Source organism: Pollicipes pollicipes, unplaced genomic scaffold, assembly GCF_011947565.3.
Source record: "Pollicipes pollicipes isolate AB1234 unplaced genomic scaffold, Ppol_2.1 Scaffold_3087;HRSCAF=3621_pilon_pilon_pilon, whole genome shotgun sequence".
Classification (NCBI taxonomy): Eukaryota; Metazoa; Arthropoda; class Thecostraca; order Pollicipedomorpha; family Pollicipedidae; genus Pollicipes; species Pollicipes pollicipes.
The window spans coordinates 38,160,007-38,182,509 of record NW_023596225.1 but is presented as its reverse complement, the minus strand read 5'-3'; the positions used below and the strand labels follow the sequence as shown (position 1 = coordinate 38,182,509).

Genomic DNA, 22,503 nt, shown 5'->3' with positions numbered 1-22,503 from the left:
GTGAAAGTTGTGTGGCTGCCTTGACCTCGCCACCATTACCACTACGCTGACCGCGTTATCGATGTCAGGATAAGCGGGCCATGTTGACCTCTTGGCGGGGCGGCGTATGCAAACTCTTGATCTCGTGAGTTGATATTTGGAAGGCCTGCAATGAGTGATGATAAGCACTTTGGCTCAGAACAGCTGCGATGGCCGTTTATAGTCCTGTTATAGTTGATGTGCCTGAGAGCAAGAAGTATGGTGTAACGTTCCGCTACATAAACAGATACATTGTCAAGAAGACGGTACATCCGTATTATAGTCGGCATGAACAATTACGCAGCCAGCGTGGTTGTCGATTTTTGAGCTTTCGGATAAATATAACGGTGATTTAGGTATCTGCCTAGAAAAAAAATATTGAAACAAGAAGCAGTAATGGTACGCGTTGGCAACCTGAATAGAATGCAGGCATCGTACGCGACCGACGAATGCTGCCTTAGCGGGCGGAACATTCTAGTTAGGCGGCTTGCCTCCTTAGAGGCGAAACAATATTCAAATAGCAATGGGTCTCATTTCCTTCGCCTGGCTAAGCGGAAGTCGTCCAACGCACGCGCAAAATACACGAAAATAAAATCACGCAACAGAGCGCCAGATGTTGACATGCCACAGCACACCCAGCTCTCGAATTGCGCCACCTGCCTTTGCCGCCCGCATGGCATAGAAACAACTCGCACCACCACATCCTGATGAACCCATCATTCTAATTGCAGACCATGTAAGCGTCCGTGTCACACGGGGGATCCGCCTGCCAGAAAACATATGACGTTTCACGTCGTCGGAAAACAACCCAGACTTCTGCGGTGCCGGTACAACGCACCTGGCCAGATTATTCGACTTACAGCTTGCAGCTTATTGCAGCTATTCAGCTAACACATACTCCCTGCTCATTGCTCGGGGCATGTTTGCCGTCCTTGCCATCGGCCATACCAAGTCGCCCAGTCGGAAAGGTGGACTGAACAGACCAAACCCGCTCACAATAATCTGATGCATCGAAGTCCTTATGGTTGAAGTATTGTTGACCTGGGACAAAGTGAATGTAAAAACATAAACATTCCAACCAGCGTGTTTATATTGAACATAGGCTTTCAAGATAAATCAGTCAGATAAATCCTCTGTTAGCAGTGACCCGCGAAAATTTATTTAAATGCATCTTGCCTAATGACTAAAACGTATGCAACTATCGTACCGAAGTCATTTCATTCCTTTGAACACTTGGCATGCCTTGCATTGCACAGCACGGAACCATTTCTCGCCACCTTTCTGCCTATCCGACCGTTCCTCGCTAGTTGCACCGCCCCTCTCCTGGTCACAACCGCCCTTTGCTGGTCAGAACGTCCCTCTGCTGGTCCAACGTCCCTCTTCTTTTTCTGGTCACAACGTTCTTTACTGGTCAAACCTTCCCTCTACTGGTCGCACCGTGCTTCTACGGTCACCTGTCCCCCTGCTGGTGACACATCCCTCTACTGGTCAAAACCGTCCCTCTACTGGTCACATCGTCACTCTACTGGTCAAACCTTCCCTCTACTGGTCACACCGTCCCTCTACTGGTCACGCGCCGTCCCTCTACTGGTCACGCCGTCCCTCTACTGGTCACGCCGTCCCTCTACTGGTCACGCCGTCCCTCTACTGGTCACACGCCGTCCCTCTACTGGTCACGCCGCCTCTACTGGTCACGCCGTCCCTCTACTGGTCACACCGCCTCCTCTGATCACACACCCGTCCCTCTTCTTGTCACAAAAAACCGATCCTTCTTTGTCACGCCCGTTCCTTATGCTGTTGACACTATCCCCTCCTCTTGTCACACTGCCCCTCTTCTGGTCACACTGCCCCTCTTCTAGTCACACCGTCGTTCTGCTGGTCATGCCGTCCCTGTTCTGGTCACGCCGCCCCTCTGCTGGTCACGCCGCCCTCATAGCTGATCACGGCACTGCAACGCCCAGCCGGTCCGCCAGGCGCCGCCACCGGCACCACCGCCGCCGCCGCCACCGCGGCCGCCCCTCAGTCGTTGCCGATCACGCCTCAGTGAAAGTCGGACGGCCGGCCCAGCCGCTACGGACAGCCCAGGGGTCACCATGCTGATCGGTGAGTGCGGGTGCGGACCGCTGCCCCCGGGCGCCCCCGGACGGCTGACGCAAACTGATGACGTCATGGGCGCTGCCCGAGGCTCGGCCGTGTCAGCGTCCGACGTCCAGCACTATGCGTGTCAGCTGTAAACTTATGTGACGAGACGCGTTCGGTTCGAGTTTCGTGCTGTGAAGGTCGGCTTCCTCCCGTCAGCGCATATGCCAGTCGACGGGTCGCGATCAGGAACGGTTAATGTCAGCGCCCGTTGTATCGGCCTGCGGTGCCCTGCGTGCCGCCATATAGATACGGCGTTGGTTGCCGCCGCCAGGGACGTACGCACGCAAGTACGCGCATCGCTTGCGAAAACGCGCGAGGCCACTTATTTGCGTATATACTGAAGTGGTTCAGATTACTGGTTTATCGCGATTGCGCAATGTCGGGAGGGCTTCGCAGGGAGCCTACGTGAATGCAGCGGATTGCATGTCCGGCGCTGGCATAGCTTGCAGTGTGTTGCAACGATTATAGGCTTCTGAAGATCTGTTTTCGGTCTCGCGCCGGCACCTCTGTCTCTTTATGAGATCATTTGCATCATGACATGTATGCGGATCGACCTATGGGCGTAATATTGACATTTAAATGGGACAAAAACAGCGGCTTCGCACGACTTATGCAAACTGGGTCATGCCGAATGTTGACTGGTAGCAACTTCTAATGGCCCTCCAAATGAATTATGACGCTATTACGAATTGGGTTCAGTTTTCGAGCGCACGCACAAGACGGAAAGAGAAGTCGTTAGCCAGCCGCACAACAACGTAAGACTAAAAAGAAAGCGACCGACACACTGGTCTGGTTCGGCACGTTGGAAAATGTACGTACTGTATTTCTGTTACCCCGGCTGTGAAGGACCGGACAGCGGAGTCCCAACGTGCACTACGGTAGATAATACATGTGATGAATTATTGTCCTACATAGTTTTCATAAAGTGTTACATTTTGTTGGACGTACATTCCAGCTAGTGGATTATATCCCCGGTACGGTTACAATTGGTTTGGGGCGTAGTGATGACCTTGACACAGCCATTGGGATGTAAAATCACAAAAAAATCTGGGGGATGCACTTTGTTTCCTGCATCCCAAAATGCAAACGGTAATGATGTATCTGCAAGTGCAGATGTTTACAGCTTTCATTATCGTGTTATTAAGTTTTACTTCAATGTCTCGGCTGATCACTGACTCGGCATACTTTGATGTGGATAATCGAAACGCAAGTGATGGATGTTCGATTACAGGAGTCTGGGATAGATCAATGACGGTGGCAATGTGTCAATTGGATCTGCGTAGGTCAATAAATGTTTGCAAGCCCATCAGGTGATATCTGAAATGTTGATCTACATCCTTCCAAACACTTACACATGCATTAACAAAGCGTCGAAACACCGTATAATCGGATCTCAATCGGTGATATTAACCTATAATTTTAACCGGTCATATCAACCTATCCTTTTAACCTGTGATATTAACCTATCCTTTTAACGGCGATCTTAGGGAAAAGCACGAGTGTTTGTACCTTAATAAATGTGTATAGAATGAAAACAGGTTGGATGAGTTCATACCCCTGCTTAACCTTGCTTACCCTAGTTCGTACCCTTGCTTGGTCGAAGAGTCGGATGATCTGTAGAATAGAATTAAGCGTATAGATTCGGCTGCATTTTGTGTTGAACCAACGAAGATAAGACCATGTGTTTCTTATTATGTCCATTAAGTTCACTCTAGCTCAGATGAGCTTCCATAACTTGGTGCTAAGCAGTGAGTGTCTAATGCTGATTACTTGTAGTTCTTAAAAGCCAGGAGGCATTGTCTTGCGATTGTTATGTCAAATTAGGCTGGAAGCCGGGTGAAGAAGCCGGGATTAGAAAGCCGGGCTTAACATAATCCCCAAACGTTAGGCGTTCATTTTACTATCGCATCACATCCTACCGCTATTCTGCAGGGTCGATGTTCAACAAAGGCTTGTAACCGATAAAAGCATATAAATACACCCCACATTTTGCACTCATTCACTGTTCAGTGAGAAATGTTGCCCGCAGTGTTGTTCTTATAGAATCACGTAAGGCCAAACCAGGTCAAAAGTTGGTTATTCAACAGTCACTTCAGGCCGGGCTGAAGTATGGCCGGCTTGGTGACGCACCGTGTGTGTTGAAATACTTTCACGCCATTGCGTCAATACAGCGCGCGGAACTATTTTCGAATAGGAAGGGGCGAGTTCATGGTGCTGAGCAGACCACGTTGGTAAGCATGCTAATCCTTTCGGAATGGGACCTGTTGGTACTCGGCCAAACGCTAGGCGTCAAAAGGAAAGCCATCATGTGTTCAGAATGCTGACCTAGGTAAACACTTGGGCAGATCAGGAAATGTTGAGTCAGGGTCAAATCAGGCTATGTCATTGCACGCAACGGTTTATTAAATGACGTCCAAACAACGGGAAAGGCCTTTAAAATGTATTGAAATATAAGTGCAGAGGCATGACAGTGCACCTTTTAGAAGAACTTTGCTTCAGATCGGAGTCAGTTCTGACGGCGCCGCGGTGCCACTTCGGACATCACCTTGGTGATGTTTGAATTTTTCTCTGAACATTCTCAACATTTCTCACTGAACAGTGAATGAGTGCAAAATGTGGGTGTATTTATATGCTTTTATCGGTTACAAGCCTTTGTTGAAACATCACCTTCACAAACACCTTGGTGATCTGCGTGAACTTAAGCTAAGAAACGCATTGCGTTTGAAGAGGTTGCTAATTGCTAAGGATTGCTAAGAGACAATCAACGTTTCGTTGGCCCGAGGCTAAACGGGCTTTCGTCGTTCTCTAAAAAAAACGGCGACAGCTCTTGAAGGCCCGTCGCGTGCGGCATAGCATACGGCCACCGTAGCGATATTTCTGTCATCATCGAAGAAACACTCAATCGTGTTTTGTTAGGGCTGGTCTTGGTCTTGGTCTGGGCTGGTTCGAGGTGGGCTGGTAACATTTTGACCTATAGTTTCAAACAATGATTTATCACGTAGATAACACAGTTGTAATAGCCTTTTTGCTAGTAGAAAAACCAGCCTGGTAACTACGATTTGTTCGATAAAGAGAGCTGGCCGAAATATCAACTCATCTATCTCTTTTGTTCTCCTGGTTTTTCTATGAGGAATATGGCTATTATTACACTCTTACCTGTACGCGTAACGTTCCTCGCAAATGCAATCAACAACTTATGTTACGACATGTCACAGGTTAAAACCCCTGATCATGACTCGATAAGTACACTTACACGCCCACAGTTCAGGCTCTTGTATAAACGCAAGGGGCTCTCGCCTCTGAGAACCCTAGCACCAGTCAGGAATGACTCAGCTTCCTCTCAACACTGACCAAAGTTTGCTTCTCAACACTTGAATTGCACTGAACCCGTTGTGCAATTTCATAATGTCTATGGGAGGTCAGTCCTCAAATATCTTTATCTGCGACTTGGATTTCTCGGATAGCTTTCCGATTAAGCGTCCAGCGGAATTAGTAATCAAACGTGTTTAAAGTGGAGATAGCATAAATTAAGTCGAAATTGGTATTGTTTGCAGCAAAACCGTTTTAAAACGATCTGACAGCTAGAGGCCTTTTTTATCACGGGATGCTTGTATAATGTTACACCTGCACTCACTGCAAGCCCATATCATTTGCCTTGTATTTGCGTCTGCAAAAAAAAACGCCTTAACAGCATTCCCCAGTTCTACGCGGTACGAGCACACAGGTATTATGCAGTGACTGATAAACATCCTCATCCTCTTAGGCGGGAGCGAGCGTACACTTCTAGTGATTATTGATGAATGTATGCATACCATGGCCTAGGACGCAGTGAAAAGCCCCGTTTGTTTACTTCATTGTCTCGAACGATCTAGTTGAGGTGTGCCACCTTAGAACCAGCAAACTAAAAAGTTGTCAATTGCCCTATGAGTATTCGTTCGGATCTTTTGACCGACACACCGCAGACACCTGCGTCAGACTATACCTTCATAAAATTGCACTTAGGTTTGGCTGAATGAAGTAGGATCCTAGGCATGAGATTTCATTTCGGATATCAGTTAAACGTGGACAGGCATTACAAACAAAGAATCGATTTCGTGGATTCTAGTATCGGTTAAGCGCAGGAGTGCCAGGTATCATTTGAGTGTCCAAGTCAATATGGGAGGCCAGTACCCTCACAAAAACAATGCAAATCGATACTCCAGTTATGCACTGCATAATTCCCGATGAGTCGGCTGAGCTATTGCCCTATATAGAACGCTTTTGCGCTGGTGAGAAATGTACAAAGTCCTAGCAAACAAGCAAGCACGCTAAACTAAACTGATTCGGATTTGTTTTTGCTTGTGTGACCGCGCACGTTCACTCGCCTCACTCGCTCACTCACTAGGTATGTTTTAGAAACTCGGCGCCGTTTCTAAAATGTTGCATCAGCCGTCCACGCAAATCTACCGTGGCTAGCCAAGTGTGCTGGCCGCCATCTTGTTGGCAGCGCAGCGGGATGAATGGTTTTGAAAGTGAAAACGTCCGCCGGAGAAGCCAGTCTTGACGCTACGCGAGCAATGGGCAGCCTCGTCATGGTTGAGAGCCTCGACCCCGCTCGAAGCTCGTAAGACCTTCAAAGTCCGGGTCCGAGTACGTACAGAGCATGAGTCCTCCTTGCGTCATTGTTTACGCATTTTCGGTTTTCTTCTTTTGGTCTGTGTCACTATTGGGTTGTCACTGTGCTTTAAGAACATTTGAAATCTAAATTAACTAGACCTAGGAAGCACCATGATTTCATTGGCAGCTGATGCAGCCATTGCAACACATGGTACAGGGCATTCCCAGCGGTGCAACTGATATGGAGCGGTATCTGCCGAGCCTGGGGCCGCGCCGATCCTGCTGTCCAGTGGTCGCCGCCGATGGGTTATTCCATCACCTGATCCGCCACAACGGTCCGAATCAGTTGGAAACACCACAAAAAAATGCTGAAGATTATTATAACTACAAAAAATGGGGAACGACGCTGGGGATAAAATGCGACTGATTGCACGCTAAGATCCGCTGGTAAAGATGAACCATACACGTCGTTAGGATTGTACTATCGTACTTGTTGCGGTGACGTCCAAGGGCGAGTCCAGGGAGCATGACTCCTTCCGCGATGGTGGGAAACGCCCAAATTTGTATCGTTCGTGCATGATTTGGTGCATCTGGCACTTTTTTAAAACTTCAGTCCCAAACGGACTATCCGTTCCCAAGATCCGTTTCTGGATCCGCCACTGCCAGTGGGTCTCTGAAGGTCAACAAAGGTGAAAAGTTCAATGTTGGGACCCCGGGAATGCGATGGTCCGAGGGTTTGCAGCGTAATGAATGCATCGGAATTGTATGCTCTTGGCATCGCAGCTGCAAGGTCATTGTCGCGGGGTCACGGACGCCATGTATCTCAGGCCAAAGTTCTCAGGTCATGAGTCTGATTACATAGCTCTCAGGTCAGGGCCATTGGTTTATGTTCATCAGATTGTGGCTATCGCCGGTCTCCCCATTTCTCAAATAATCTCCGGTTTCATTTTGGCCTGCTCAAAGCATAACCCTCCCTCAAAGCTTGCCCCTCCCTATCGTTTAAAACGGAGAGCAGAATACTTCCAAACTGGGATAAAGCTACGCTGTTCGGGCCGGGACGATCTAGCTCTTGATGTTGGCAAGAACGGCCTAAAGCTTCTTGCTTTTCGGTATTGAGTCCTTGTACCGAATTATCGACTTCCAAAACAGTTGGAAGTTCTGGTAAGCGACGTCATAGAGAAAATGCTTCTTTGGTTGACGGCATGTATTGGTCACATCAACTTGTTTGAATAGTAGATTGGTTTCAGTTGCTCTATGAAAGTGAATGATCATTCGAATATCGATATTTTGGGTCAGAGTGTTTCAAGTTTTATGGGATAAAATAAAAAATATAAGTCAGTACGGGTGTGAGCGTTACGCATTAGGGTATCAGCGAGTGCCATACCTTGTTAAACATGTGAACCACCATACACCCCTGCGTCTGTGTGGGGCCATAAGAGCTGTTTTTGTGCTGTCGGGCTGCTTTTGTCAAGCCGGTCGAGAGAGAGTGGTAAAAAAGGTAACTTTCATCAGCTATTCACCCAGCACGAACCGTCATAATCGCAAAATTCTAGTCCAGTCTTTTCGCTGGCGGTTCCACAGAAATGACCGTCAGGCATGTACAACAGATTTGATGAATTTTCGTAATCAAGTGGCAAAGCTAAAATGTATTGCACTCCTCAAGACACCAAGACTAATGCCCTTGAAGTGATGTGCCCGGGAAATACGTGTCACACACAAAAATGATATGGCGGTGATGGGCGCGGATCTAAAAAAATCTGGTGACCCCCTTTTCGGTGACGTGCCATCATTGTTTTGTCGTGTGAAATCAACAATTTTACTAATGTTATCGTAAATCACAAACTTACATACCATGTCCAATTCTCCTCCCATTATTTTATTCAGAGATGCTGCGTTGAGATATGCCTGAATGAGGCAAATTTTTAGTCACTTAAATGAAAAGGCCCCTTACATGCTGAGTTAAGAAGATAATATTTCGCGTTGATACGAATGGCCTGCCACTTTTGTTTTGCTTTCTGATGCCACCACGCAAATATCCAGTGTTCATAACGTTAATTGCAAGAATGAACCACATGCAATCGTTGCAGACCGGCTCCAATACAAGACAATCGGATGAATTTATTCTGCGATATCTTGGAAGCCAAACCCCCAGGAGCCGAACAGTAATGAACTTGACTATGCAATATAGGTGACAATATAGGTGACATATGTGGCCTTAACAGTGTGTGGTGAGCCGATTTTTACATTATATTATAACGCACTGCAAAACTTTGGGACGTCCATGGAGAGCTGCAGTTACTATGGCTCCGCAGCAATGAAATGATAGCTAGGTATGCATTCACAGGCGTGACAGTGCACTAACCAGACGTTAACTACAGGTTCGCATTAGGATCTTTCCCTTCGTAGTCGAGGCACACCATTTGTCGCACTCCTTCCCCGCGGTTCCGCTTCATCAATGCTTCCTCAAAAATGTTTGCCCATTGTTTCTCCCATGTCAGTCATAAAAGCTAGTACAATAACGAATACTTTGCATGGATGGCTTTATGTTTATGGCAGCTGCTAAGCGGAGTTCGTTGCGTGTGCTGTGGGCTCGACAACCAAAGGAAGCCGATCTAGTCGATCAGATAATTTTCCTTATGGCCTTCTGACCAGACATGGCTGCGGAGGGTTTGCGTGCGGAACGATATGCTCCAAGGCCCTATATGCTCGGACTAACTCGGTTGCTATCAGGCTGGCCCGCTATTTGGCCAGCTGCCAGCAGGCCTTTCTCCCCCCCAGTCAGTCCAAATCGATCCACGCGGCTGCACGGTTGGACTACCCTGCGGGCTGTCCCGTTGCCAGCACACCTCTCTCCGACATTCAGTCGGAGCACCGTATCCCCCTGGGCTCGTACTGAGCACCGCGTCCCCTGGGCTGGCATTGAGCGCGACGTCCCCCCCCCCCCTGGGTCCGTACTGAGTACCGCACCCATCGGAGCTCGTTCGTACTGAGCATCGCGTCCCCCGGGTCGCGAACTGCGCGCCGCGTCTCCGCCCCCCCCCCCCCCCCCCTCCCGCCCGAGCTCGTACCAAGTACCGCTGTGCTGCGAACCTGCAGCGCGCTTCCATGCGACCGCGGCATCCCCGACGGCCGTGCGCAGTCAAAGACTGTGCTAAGCCATTGCGCACTACCTGTTCCAAGACTAGAATTACGTTCACAGACCAGACACGCGGGGGCGGTCCAGAGCCCTTTGCAGATCCAAACGGTGTACTTTGTATCATTTAGTTTAGTTCACCTAGCTAGAGTAAGTGAAGTTTGGTTGAATTGATGTAGGCCGAGCCTGGCACGCCATTAACTCCCGACAGTGAAGTTGAGAGCTTGTGTCCGCTGGCGTCCACAGCAAACAATCAGCAAACTTATTTCTGGGCCGCGTTGGGTGATGTTGGTTACTAACAACCAGAGTTTCAAGGTTGAACTGAATACGCCCAAGGTCACGGTCACAGGCCTCAAAGGAGCCACCCGGTCGCGCTCGGCCTCCGCGCGCCGCCACGCATGTCCGCCGGTGTTGAAACTCGGCTTGTGACCTGTCTGGAAATTATCTCATCGATTTATTTTTAGCCTGAACGACAGTGAACTGATTTTCAATGGTTTGTCGGTCCAAACAGGAATAGAATAGAACTGAATACATCGTTTTTGTGGGAAATATGTCCGGTGTCAAACCAGGTTACTACATGAGCCAAATAGACCTTGAATGCCACATTGACCGTTGTTTCCAAGCAGCATATGTTTCTGGCTCTCCGATGCCTTTTTCCGAAACATTATAGCTGATAATGTGTTCCGATTAAAGCAGAGGGAAAAATTGAGTTTTTGAAATGGCGTCTTTTCATCTGCTCCTAAATCCTTAACAAAACGCCATGCGATGTCATCACTAACCGAATCCTGTGGAGGGTCTTTATTTTCCTCAGACCAGTCCTCCTTAAGCTTGAAGAGATTCCCTTGTTGAAATGGCTTCATTCGCCGTCGATGCGTCAATTCCGCATCTCGGCTCAAACGTAGGCCGTGGCCGCAATCTTGATCCACCGATATTAAAATCCTCGATCCACCTGGCTTTTTTGTTGCTAGGACGGCCTTGAATAACAGAGTGAGCGCTATGAACGAAAAGCGAAGTTGCGAATATGAGCATTAGATTAGGCACTGCGAACTGAAACTGTCATTGCCGCTTTTTAAGCTTTTACGGGGCCGTAGAATGCGAACCATGCGACCCTCTAATCACGCCGGTGATCATACACACGCATCACACAGTCATGTATGCGCCTACACACATCACTCACTGGTGCATACGTTCACCACGACATACCCACGCGTGCACATACACATATTTCGCTCAGATGATCGGCCACTCTGCTGCGCGTCGTGCAATGTTTCTGCGATACGTCAAAGCCGCTGAGAGTCATGGTTCGTGATGTCGAACGCGAACTCTTAAACAGCGCAGTAGCGTGATAGAATCCACGCTTTTCACGAATCCACGTGTTATAGTACGTACTGCAGTTGGTGGGTAATCTCAGGTCGGTTCTAATTCACGCCCAGCGGTAAAGCCGAGAGAATCGGGTTTGGTGGGCTATGGCCTCCTGGAGGTGGTCGTACCCTCCTGAGGCTGAATGCCCCACTGCTAATTGGCAGTCAGAAGCACCCGTGGACTGGTAAAACATAAACAGGGCCCTTAAGGAATCAAATCTTAAAAAGGTCGCCTGAATAGAAATAACGGACAAAGCTTAAAAAGGTCCCCTGAGTAAAATAACGGACGGCCTGCCACGAAGAGGAGGCCCCTGGGTAGAAGAGTCTTACGATTCGATATGGCCTCCTCGTGGGCAAAGTCCTGGCTATGCCGCTGTTCACGCACATCATTGCAACAGCCAAACGTATTGGCAATAGCGAGGGCTGAACTGCTCGCGCTGTGTGAAACCGTCATCGTTACATTCAACTATATATCGGAATTAATTAATGCATGCCCTTCTCCCTTGAAGCGTGAGTCAATGTCACTGAGTGACGGCATGAATTTCTTAAAGCTTGCTCAATGATACACAAATCGCGTGCTGTTATGATATTTCAAACATCTATTCGGTAGCCAATAGGTTGCATTGGGCTATATCGTGCAGGACCGCCTACACCGCCACCTATGACAAATGTTGTCTCTGCTTTCCTCTGCCATCTGGGTGGAACTGGGTAAGTACATTTTACCTTACTAGGCAGCAGATGGCCTAAACATCAAGCCCTGATAAGTCCCAACTCGATGGAGCGGTCTTCGCGATCAGTGTTACGCAAGGCATTCGTCCCGCTTGGTAAGGTCTGGATTGGGTGGTGTGTTATGTCCATGACTGTAATTCGGTAGTCTTAAAGACCTTAGAATGGCCTAGGACCACAGCTGATGGGCGGGGTAGGAAAGCTCAGCGCTTAGCGGTACAGTGCAAATGTCCAGTTTGAAAGCTATGGCAAACATACCAGCCAGATGTTCTGAATTGGAGCAGAATTCTGTGTGCCTCAAATGGGATGGTCAACTGCTCCTATTGGAGCAGATTTTACTAGCCTTATTTACATCAAAACAAAATTTGATTGGCCACCAGGTTTTGCATTTGTACCAATGTGGTATGTCATAGAACCCGTAATGCCCTCAATAGGCAAGTCAATAATTTCTGCTCCAAAATTTTGATAAGTCCCCTCAAGTCAGAAATGTGGCCCATCTATCATCCAATGATATGTCATCAAAATCTGTCATGGGGTGCAGACCAGATCAGTGAGGCTTCATATCTCCCAGAGATTTTGTGCCAGTGTTTCTCCTAGCCCCTTCCCCATTTTCCCCTTGGCCCACAAGGCCCCTCAGTCACTGGAATTGCCAGTTTCCTCAAAACTGTCAAGGCTTAAAGGTATCATTGTGGAAAATGTGGGCTCAGAGGTCTAGCTGGGAAAGCACATTGGGGATTCAGCAGGGAAAAATACTTAACATCCTGCAAAATAAATGAAACAGAAGCTTTCTCATATGATTAAACTTTTTCTCAAAGCTAAAGGTCCGACTGGATTAGGAAATACATCCCCAGCAGGAAGGCACCAGGCACCAAGAGTGTGTATCATTTTGTTTATTGAAGGCATCAGCAGCATGCACCTCCTATCAAGTTTTACATATTGATTAACACAAAATAATCGTTGGGAATTTTTTTAAAAATGATGACTCATGCAAACACGAGTTCATTGAAAACATGTGATGCTGTTATATGTTATGTAAGAGAAGTCCTGTTACAGTGCCATGCATACATTTATTTTCTCGTAATGATTTTGAGCTGTACCCCTCCCATGAAGTTGTAACACATCCCCTGGTGGCCTGCATGATACCCCTTGTGCAGGTGGAGGGGGCAATTTGACCCACACCCAAGATCTCAAGAACTAAGGGAGCTAGAGATGCCAAATTCACAGGGCATGTTGACCTGTATGTGAACTCACCTAAGTCAAAGTTTGTAGTTCCTAGGTCATGACATTCAGGTCAAATAAGGTCAAACAAAGTCAGATTCCAGATTGGTTTCTAAAGGGCCTCTAGAATCTAGATAACTGTAGTAAGGAAAAGGTCATATGCTCATGTAAGGTCATTGACCTTGGTGGACCTTTTTTAGGTCATGCTGACCAAATTCATGCAAGATTTCTTTGAGTTTTGCATTTGGATAAGCAGCAAAGATTATGCTAGGTAGTAAGTTCCTAAAAAAACAAAATGTTGGCCTGGGTCATTCTAGGTCAATGATGTATTCTGACCATGAGGAAGTTTTTGGAAGGTGTATGATGCAGTTCTTGTTATCAATGAATTCAAAATAAGCACCACAAACTACCTCATACAGTAAGCCCTAGAGTAATAAGACAGGTTGGTTTTGACCTTAATGTAACAATCATACCTGACCCTTGGTCAACATAATTTGTTCATTCAAGTGTTGTGTTGGCCATGAAGGTGTTCCTGAGATGTAAGGCTTCATCTAACACAGTTGTGGGATTAGACTGAATGATTTCCTAGGAATTGCCTTTGCTGAAAACATGGTCTGACTTTGATCTGTCAGAGGTCAATGACCTTACAGGATATGTTTAAATTTGTGATGCCAAATGATCCACTATTCAGTTGTCTGCAGCCACGCAAAATTTGGCGCGGCTACCTCGCGCCGTTCGGAAAGTATTCCGGAAAAAACCTTCAGGGGGTCAATTTGACCCACCCCCACCACCACCTGAATGCGTGTTAAACATGCCCTTGTGCCAATGTGCAAAAAATATGTGCATTGGGTATAGGTGCCACCTGTTGCCGAGGGAATTGGGTTATCATCCACCCAGCCCGGGTATATTCACACGAATTTTGCAAGGTATTTTTATGCAGAATTGTTTTTCAGAGAATGTGCACCAATAGCTACCTCTGCATCAACATCATTCGTCGAAACATGGGCCCTTAGGCTGCTTCAATTGGTGACAGTTGGATGCTAAATTCTGAGCTGAAATTGACGGCAAGTATGTGCTGAATTTCGAGCACTCCATTTGCTGGGTACATGTGCTGAAATTCCTGCCAGGATGTATGCTCTTGCTATCTCAGAATTTTTGGCATAACATTTTTTGGCAGAAAAGAACTTCATGCTTGCCACTCAAGAGATCAAATGTCACCTCACTGTCCACACCGCATAACCAGTCCATGTTTTCTATTTGCAGGCGCCACCAAACAGCTGATGATGACGTCCCGGTGTCCGTTCCTGCGGATGTTCCCGGCCCAGTACCTGCAGACGTATGGTGGCCGACTGGCCTCGCAGTACGGCGCCAGCTGCCCGATCATCTCCCGCCAGCTGGGCACGGCCGCTACCGGGCCAGGTCAGTGGAGGGGATTGGCGCCGACCTGTCAGGCTCAATGGGCTGGCATAATTGTCCCAGCCAGAGCCAGTGAAGGGATCAGGTAGCCTGCTTGGGGTCACTAGACTGGTCGAACTGGCAGGCCAAGGTCGGAAGAGAGAGGTCATGTGTTATAATCAGGGCCAGCTGCCCTGTCAGTCACCTGTGCATTCAAGGTCATGAGGCTCGGTAATCACCTGGCCAGTCACGCCCATGTGGAACCAGTTGACTGCTACTGGGCGTGGCTGCACTACTGATGATTTCACATGGGTCAGCCCACCAGCCAAGTGTCCAGCCAGTGACGGTCTGACCTGGGCGTGACGCCTGCGCGAACTGGTGATGTGACGCTGGCATATGGTGTGGCAGGTCCGGCGAGCAAGTGTCCCTTCCTGCACGACAAGAAGTCGGCGGGGATCGTGAAGGAGACGACGGTGGACGCCTTCAGCGATACCATCTCCGTCACCGAGCGTGAGTTTGGGGACGAGGGTCAGAGCCTGTCTCCCAGAGGAGCTCAACCAACATACAGGGCTGGCCCCATTTGGGGGGGGGGGGGAGGAGGAGAGAGGAGGCTGCATCTCAGGGAGGGTCACTGCCTTAAGTGGGATACAGATTACAGAGACACAGCGAAGAAATGCTGTCGTCGCCGGAAAAAAGATAAATGTTGATCAGTAATGGACCTGGTTGACCCCCTGATTTCAAACTAACTCACCATCTCCGTAATGCGGGTACGTGCCGGGGTCGCAGCCCGGCCCCCAGCGCGGCCGTCTTGGCTGTGCACACGCACGCCTGGCGCCCCTGACCTAGTTCTTCGGCAGCCCCGGGCCGTGCCGCCGAACTGTGCCGAGGTTCGACGCCAGCGGGGTGTCGAGGTCAGCCCTTTAGACCGTGTGTCGTACTTGTCGATGGTTGCCGTAGATTCTGCGGTTGCTGTAGATGTTGTTGTTTTCCGTAGATGTCGATGGTTGGTACCAGCATGAAGTTTTCTGACGCTGTCGGCATGCTGCATTATGGCCGTCGTGAGATAGATGTTGCGCTGGCCGGTGTTGAATGAACCTTTACGTGGATCGCACTTTGTTTTAGATTTCATGCTTGTTTTGTTGGCTCGCCACGAACGTCCAATGCGGGAATGTGTTTTTTAATGCTTGTTTGGGTTTCTAACGTGGCATTGTGGGCACTTGCGCACATGCATTTTGGCCATGGTTTGTCACGTTTTTCATGACATAGGGAAACCGCTGCATGCTACAGAGTTGATCTATTGGGCATCGGAAAATGTCCGTATGATGGTGTCGATATCTGCTTCCATTGCATGCATTTTGCAATGCATTATTTTTGTTCTGACTTTTTCTGTGTGGGACGTCTTATTGTCAGCATATATTTTCTTCATGATTGATGGCGAGGTATATATACGTTTCTTTGTCCGTAAATAATGTGCTAACACTGTTTCTGGCTAATCGCTGCGGAAATATGTGCACCTTGAGTTCGTAGCATACACGAAAGAAGTGCGCCAAAATGGGTCGTGCAAAAGGCCTGTTGGTGCACGCAATCATGCAGCACCTGTAACGCTATACGTGGCTATTTCATGAGAAATTTGCGACTGATATAACGGCCTGAACTCGATTGCGAAAGGTAAGGTAGTGCTGACTGCCATCGATCATCCGGGATCCAGGATCAGACTCCACTGCCCGTCTCCTGCCAGGATATGGCTATTTACTACTGTCCTTGTCCGCAGCGTTTGATTACGAGGGATTCTTCCGTGACCAGATCCGTAAGAAAAAGGAAGACCACTCGTACCGGATCTTCAAGAAGGTAGGCATCTTTTGAAGACCCTTTTGACCTCAGTTTGATGTATGCACCTCCCAGAAATACCCGTGGCTGGTGGTGAAGCCGCTGCATGTTTTTCTTTTTTTGATGTGACGCCTTGCCGCTCGTGATCCACGGGTTCGTTCCCGCCCCGTGACCGCTGGTAATGGCCCGTAATGGCCCGCTGGTAATGGCCCGTTCCCGCCCCGTGACCGCTGGTAATGGCCCGTAATGGCCCGCTGGTAATGGCCCGTTCCCGCCCCGTAACCGCTGGTAATGGCCCGTGACCGCTGGTAATGGCCCACGATCATCGTCGCTTCTATGCCTCGTATTCCAATGTTATCGGTCATCACTGTCCATCGCGGCACTTCCTGCAGTCTGTTTCCGTTCCGTTGTAGATAGGTTTGACATCTTCAGACCCACCACTCTGGTAATGCCCCCTGTATGCTCCTGATACACGCCTTGTTTTAGTCCAGAGCAAATGTTTAGAACTCACCGATGTATCACGCGTGTGCCCTGGCTCGATCGACCCTCGTCGTGACCGGGCGTTTGACCCGCCGTGTGACCCCAGGTGCTGCGCAGCGCGGATCAGTTCCCGGCGGCAGCGGAGTTCTCCCAGGGCAGGCGGGATGTCACTGTCTGGTGCAGTAACGACTACCTGGGCATGTCCCGTCACCCGACCGTCATCGGAGCTGTCAGGTGAGGCCCCTGTCTGGTGCAGTAACGACTACCCGGGCATGTCCCGTCACCCGACCGTCGTCGGAGCTGTCAGGTGAGGCCGCTGTCTGGTGCAGTAACGACTACCTGGGCATGTCCCGTCACCCGACCGTCATCGGAGCTGTCAGGTGAGCCCCTGTCAGGTCAGCGGAGAACACCCGGGAAAGTCCCGTCACCCAACCGGCATTGGAGCTGTTGAGTTGCTGTCGCGTCAGTAAGGAACACCGAGGCATGTCCCGACACCCGGCCCTCATCGGGGCCGTGTTTGTATCTCGGGTACACCAGACTGTGGTGTACTGTCGCCCCACATGCATCTTGGAGGTATTGGGCTCTTGCTTAAGACCCACTTGCCAATCACGTGGAAGCGTAGCCATTCGCCGAAATCACAAGTCAAGTGGGTAGGTACGCAACCCGGACGTCTAGCATTGTCCTTATATGGCCTGTCTGGCCTGGCCGGTCATGACCCTTATGCCCCCGGATGTTTGCCCGGAGTTGAACATTGACACATCTGCTTGCATTACTCAGCTCTGCGCTGTCTGGCGTACATGTTGATCTGAGCGTGAGGCGGCTCACTAGAGCCAGACGGATCGGCCACATTCCACGGCCGCGTGGCCAGCTGACCCGCTCCGCCCCCCCCCCCCCCCCCCCCCCCTCCACAGCCGCGCCCTGCTAGAGCACGGCGCCGGCGCCGGCGGCACGCGCAACATCTCCGGCAACACGCTCTTCCACGAGGAGCTGGAGCGGGAGCTGGCCGACCTGTACCAGAAGACCGGAGCGCTGCTGTTCACGTCCTGCTACGTGGCCAACGATACCACCCTGTTCACGCTGGCACGCTCGCTGCCCGGTCAGTGGCCCGGCGGTGCGCTCTGGGGAGGACCGGCCAGGGGGGGGGGGCGACCAGTACTCACCGGAGGACTGGACGGCGCTGGGGTCCAGTTCGTTAGACGCAGGAGACCTGACCTAAGCGTGTTATCGCTCGCTGAATGACGTCGGGATGTGGGACGCCCGCGGCTGGCGAGCGGTGGAAATCCTGGGAGAGATTGCGTTACTCTTCGCACGACCTCTATTATCGCTGTGTTGGTGTCAGAGTTGGCGATCATGTCATTATCTGTTTACCGCGGTACTGAACGGCCAGTCCCACGGTAGGACATCCCTGGGAGGCGGACGCCGGCCCTATCGGCGTCTGTTTCGTGGGAGCAGCTCTACTCGACGGTTGCGCAGGATGCGCTCAGTCGTCGACTCTTGAACCGAGCCTTGCAATCGGGTGCTGCGGGAATGCCGCGATGCTTCGAGAGAGGCGGGGTCGGCGCTCCCCGGTGGCGACACGGCGTGGCGTGACGCTTCGTTGTGCCGCCGCCTCCCCGCCTGACGCCCCTCCCCCCCCCCCCCCTCGTGGCGCGCAGGTTGCCAGATCCTCTCGGACGCCGGCAACCACGCCTCGATGATCCAGGGCATCCGCAACTCTGGCGTCGACAAGTTCATCTTCCGGCACAACAGCCCCGAGCACCTGGAGGAGGTGCTGTCTGGCCTCGACCCGGCCCGGCCCAAGATCGTCGCCTTCGAGACGGTGCACTCGATGACCGGCGCCGTCTGCCCGCTGGAGACGCTCTGCGATGTGAGCTCGGGGCGGCGCGATGAGGGGAGGTCAAGGGTTCTGGGGGTGATCAGGTCGGAGGCAGAGGGAGGAGAGGTGTTGCTCTCTCGGGGGTTAGGGGGGAGGGGGGTAAACGTTCAGTTAAAGGTGACTTAGGTGGGTCATTTTCTGGTTGCACAGTTTAAACTGGGTTGTTGTTAATGAAATGGTTCTGAATTATGGTGGTCGTTGTTGTGCAGTTCCACTGTTGGGAGGCTGATGGCGGGCATCGTACGTCATATTTAGTTTATTTCGGGCTCCACAGTGCAAGACATATGTGTCACATCATCTTCCCGCTCCATTATGAGATGGTAAAAGCGGCCCGTGTGCGGCAGCTAAGTTCACGTTTCTTCCAACAGGTGGCTCACAAATACGGGGCTCTGACCTTTGTGGACGAGGTGCACGCCGTGGGCCTCTACGGAGAGAACGGAGCTGGAATCGGAGAACGGGACCAAGTTCTAGACAAGATGGACATAATTTCTGGAACACTAGGTAGGCAGACAATAGAACGTGGACTGGAATGGCTTCATCTTACGATACTTTCTCGGCCGTACATTTTGTCAACGTGTTCCCTTCCATCAACGTTGTGCGCGTTTCTTGTACATCCAAAGCAAGCCTGAGCACATGCAGTCGTATTGTAAGGCGAATTTCCAGCTTCTTGTCGAGCTGAACGCCGAGCTGGCGACTTCTAGCACGCTTTCGTATCACAACCCTCCGAACTCTACGAAAGCCTTGCCTTTGAGGCCAACGCCAGCTCCCCACTGATGGCGTCGGCTGGCGTGTCCGGCAGGCAAGGCTTACGGCAACGTGGGCGGCTTCATCGCCGCCTCCGCGTCGCTGGTGGACGTGGTGCGCAGCTACGGCAGCGGCTTCATCTTCACCACCTCTCTGCCGCCGACGGTGTGCGCCGGCGCGCTGGCCGCCATCCGCGTCCTTCGCACCGATGAGGGCCGCCAGCTGCGCGCCACGCACCAGGTCAGCAGGGGTCACCTCGGGTCGGGTCAGCACGGGGCTAGCTTCGGTCAGGTCAGGATGGGCCGCCCTGGGTCTGACCATGTGCCTGCTCTGTTAAGGTCACGACCGGCTGTGACGACGGAATAAGTGTTTTGGATCGGAAGGAACGACGCTGGTTGTCACTCTGAGCATGGCTTCGGTGTTGTCACCAGCCAGCAACTGCACCGCCATCATGTGTTCGTGATCTATTGTCACACCCGCGCATCACTGGTCCACGTAGGGGCACCTACGAGTACCACGTCAAGGACTCCGGTACTTTGCTGTTCGTTGTTACCTGAAAGCTGATGAGGGTCTGATAATTTGATTCGAATGTAATTCTAACGTAAGACGATGAAGAACGACCGGAAATGGTGGCACCTGTTGCACTCCCGATTTTGCCGTGCCGTGGCGCGTTTTCAGCTGTTGACAAGTACTCCAACTGTCACTTACCACGCCATTGACGCGCCGTCGTCGCCCGCGTGACGCCGGCGTGTGACCCATCTTCCGCTGACGGCACGTGACGTCACCAGGAGAACGTGCGCCAGCTGCGCGACACGCTGACGGCCGCCGGCATACCGGCGGAGCACTGCCCGAGCCACATCATCCCGGTGCACGTGGGCAACCCGGTCACCTCGTCCCGGATCTCCGACCGGCTGCTGGCCGAGCGCGGTCACTACGTCCAGGTGCGGCCCGCGGCCGACAGCACGCCGCCGGCTCGGGTGGCGGGCGAGCGGGCGTTCAGGCGGTGTGCTGTGCTGCGGCTGGTCAAGGCAGGGGCGGGGACGGTTTTTGGCGTTGCCGCCGCGGGGCTCTTGTTGGGTGTTGGGTGTGACGGGTTTTTGTTTTTAGATTGGCTGAGGCTGAGGCTGACATGCGGCTGGTTTTTTTAAAAGGAGGATTGTTGGTTGGGTTGTTGAAATTTGTCAAAGGGAGGATTGTTGGTTGGGTTGAAGTTGAAATTTGTGGATTTGGTGGAACCGGATCTTGAAAATTAATCCACGAGGAGCACTGCTTCATCGTGATACTTCAAGCCTTTCGCATTTCTGTCACGAGTTCCTCGCTCTATGTCGGCTAGCGTATAACTTATCCGATCAATGCCATCGTTCAAATCGTGGAGCGCCATCCACATGGCTTTGGTGACACTAGCCTTCGACTCCATGCTGACCCTCCTCTTCTTCCCTCTCCGCAGGCAATCAACTACCCGACGGTGCCGCGGGGTCAGGAGAAGCTGCGTATTGCGCCCACCCCTCACCACACGCCGGACATGATCGACCGCTTCGCCGCCGACCTGGTCGACATCTGGCTGCAGGAGGGACTCAAGCTCAACAACAACGCCTGCCTCAAGGTAAGGGTCTGCCCAGGGCCGCTGGGTCGTCACGTTTGGCGTACGTGTGGAGGATGACAAGAGACGCTGACCAGCTGCGTCGCGGAAGGGCCCGGTGACATGACTGACGCTTGCTCTTCGCTTGAAGCGGTCGCGAGCTGAACGTGCAGTCGCTCAACTCCGCTGTCGCTGAAGCGGCGCGCCTATGACTGGCGGCGGTTGCAGCGCCACCTGTCGGGTCGCCGCGCCACGCTCCGAGGGCCGGCCGGGGCGCTGGCTGCCGGTCGCAGGGGAGCCACGTGCTGCCCCCCCACAGTCTGCCGTACTTGTGTACCTCATCCCACCTCATCGCGGCCGTGTTCGTGGTGCCCTCTCAGCGGTATGACCCCGCCGCTGTGTGACCTGTGCCTGGAGGACTCGGCGCTCTCCGCCCGACTGCCCCTGCCGCTGTGTGACCTGTGCCTGGAGGACTCGGCGCTCTCCGCCCGACTGCCCCCGCCGCTGTGTGACCTGTGCCTGGAGGACTCGGCGCGCCCCGCCCGACTGCCCCCGCCGCTGTGTGACCTGTGCCTGGAGGACTCGGCGCGCCCCGCCCGATAGCGGCGCGCCCTGCCCGACTGCCCCGCCGCTGTGTGACCTGTGCCTGGAGGACTCGGCGCTCTCCACCCGACTGCCCCTGCCGCTCTGTGACCTGTGCCTGGAGGACTCGGCGCTCTCCGCCCGACTGCCCCTGCCGCTGTGTGACCTGTGCCTGGAGGACTCGGCGCGCCCCGCCCGATAGCGGCGCGCCCTGCCCGACTGCCCCGCCGCTGTGTGACCTGTGCCTGGAGGACTCGGCGCTCTCCACCCGACTGCCCCTACCGCTCTGTGACCTGTGCCTGGAGGACTCAGCGCGCCCCGCCCGATAGCGGCGCGCCCTGCCCGACTGCTCCGCCGCTGTGCAGGGTCTGACAGCCGCCCTGCGTGTCTCCCCGCAGGAGTGCCTGTACTGCCACCAGCCGCTGGAGTTCGAGCGCGCCGGCTGCCGGGTGCGGGCCGCACCCGCCTGTCAGGAGCCGCACTGCCCGCAGATGGTCGCCGCCCAGTGACCGGCCGGGCCAGGCTGGCCGCGCGGCCACGGTCGGCCGCCGGCGCCGCGGCGACGTCGGCCCCCCCCGGCGGCCGCCGCGCGCAGTGTCGTGACGCGGAGGAGGGTGTGGAGGAGGGCTGGGTGTCGGCTGCAGCTGGTAATGGTTGCGCATAAGGGCGGCAGAGTGGTTCTGGGATGGGAGTCTTAGTCATGGAGGTCTTAGTTGGGAGCGGAGTGCCGAGGAGATATTGAATGGTGTTAGTCACGCGCTGGTGAACGAAAATAAATGGCTACAAACAACGCAAAAGCTGTTTTTGTGGTGATGTGTTCTATTGC

The 22,503-nt window shown here is 52.1% G+C and overlaps 1 protein-coding gene across 1 annotated transcript; it reads left to right on the top strand.

Moving 5' to 3' along the window:
- Positions 1 to 2,091: 2,091 nt before the first annotated feature.
- LOC119090422 (5-aminolevulinate synthase, erythroid-specific, mitochondrial) lies at positions 2,092 to 22,186 on the top strand. The gene is made up of 13 exons (XM_037213221.1): positions 2,092 to 2,121; positions 14,458 to 14,613; positions 14,998 to 15,099; positions 15,447 to 15,500; positions 16,361 to 16,437; positions 17,003 to 17,130; positions 17,808 to 17,992; positions 18,552 to 18,763; positions 19,141 to 19,273; positions 19,572 to 19,756; positions 20,305 to 20,457; positions 20,964 to 21,119; positions 22,076 to 22,186. The coding sequence occupies exons 1-13, from the start codon at positions 2,112 to 2,114 to the stop codon at positions 22,184 to 22,186; spliced, it is 1,662 nt and encodes a 553-aa protein (XP_037069116.1). The 5' UTR covers positions 2,092 to 2,111.
- Positions 22,187 to 22,503: the final 317 nt, after the last annotated feature.

Coding starts and splice junctions, on each gene's coding strand:
- LOC119090422 (XM_037213221.1), top strand. Junction 15,100..15,446: donor TACCATCTCCGTCACCGAGC/GTGAGTTTGGGG, acceptor GTTCTTCGGCAG/CCCCGGGCCGTGCCGCCGAA. Junction 17,131..17,807: donor ACCGTCATCGGAGCTGTCAG/GTGAGGCCCCTG, acceptor CCCCCTCCACAG/CCGCGCCCTGCTAGAGCACG.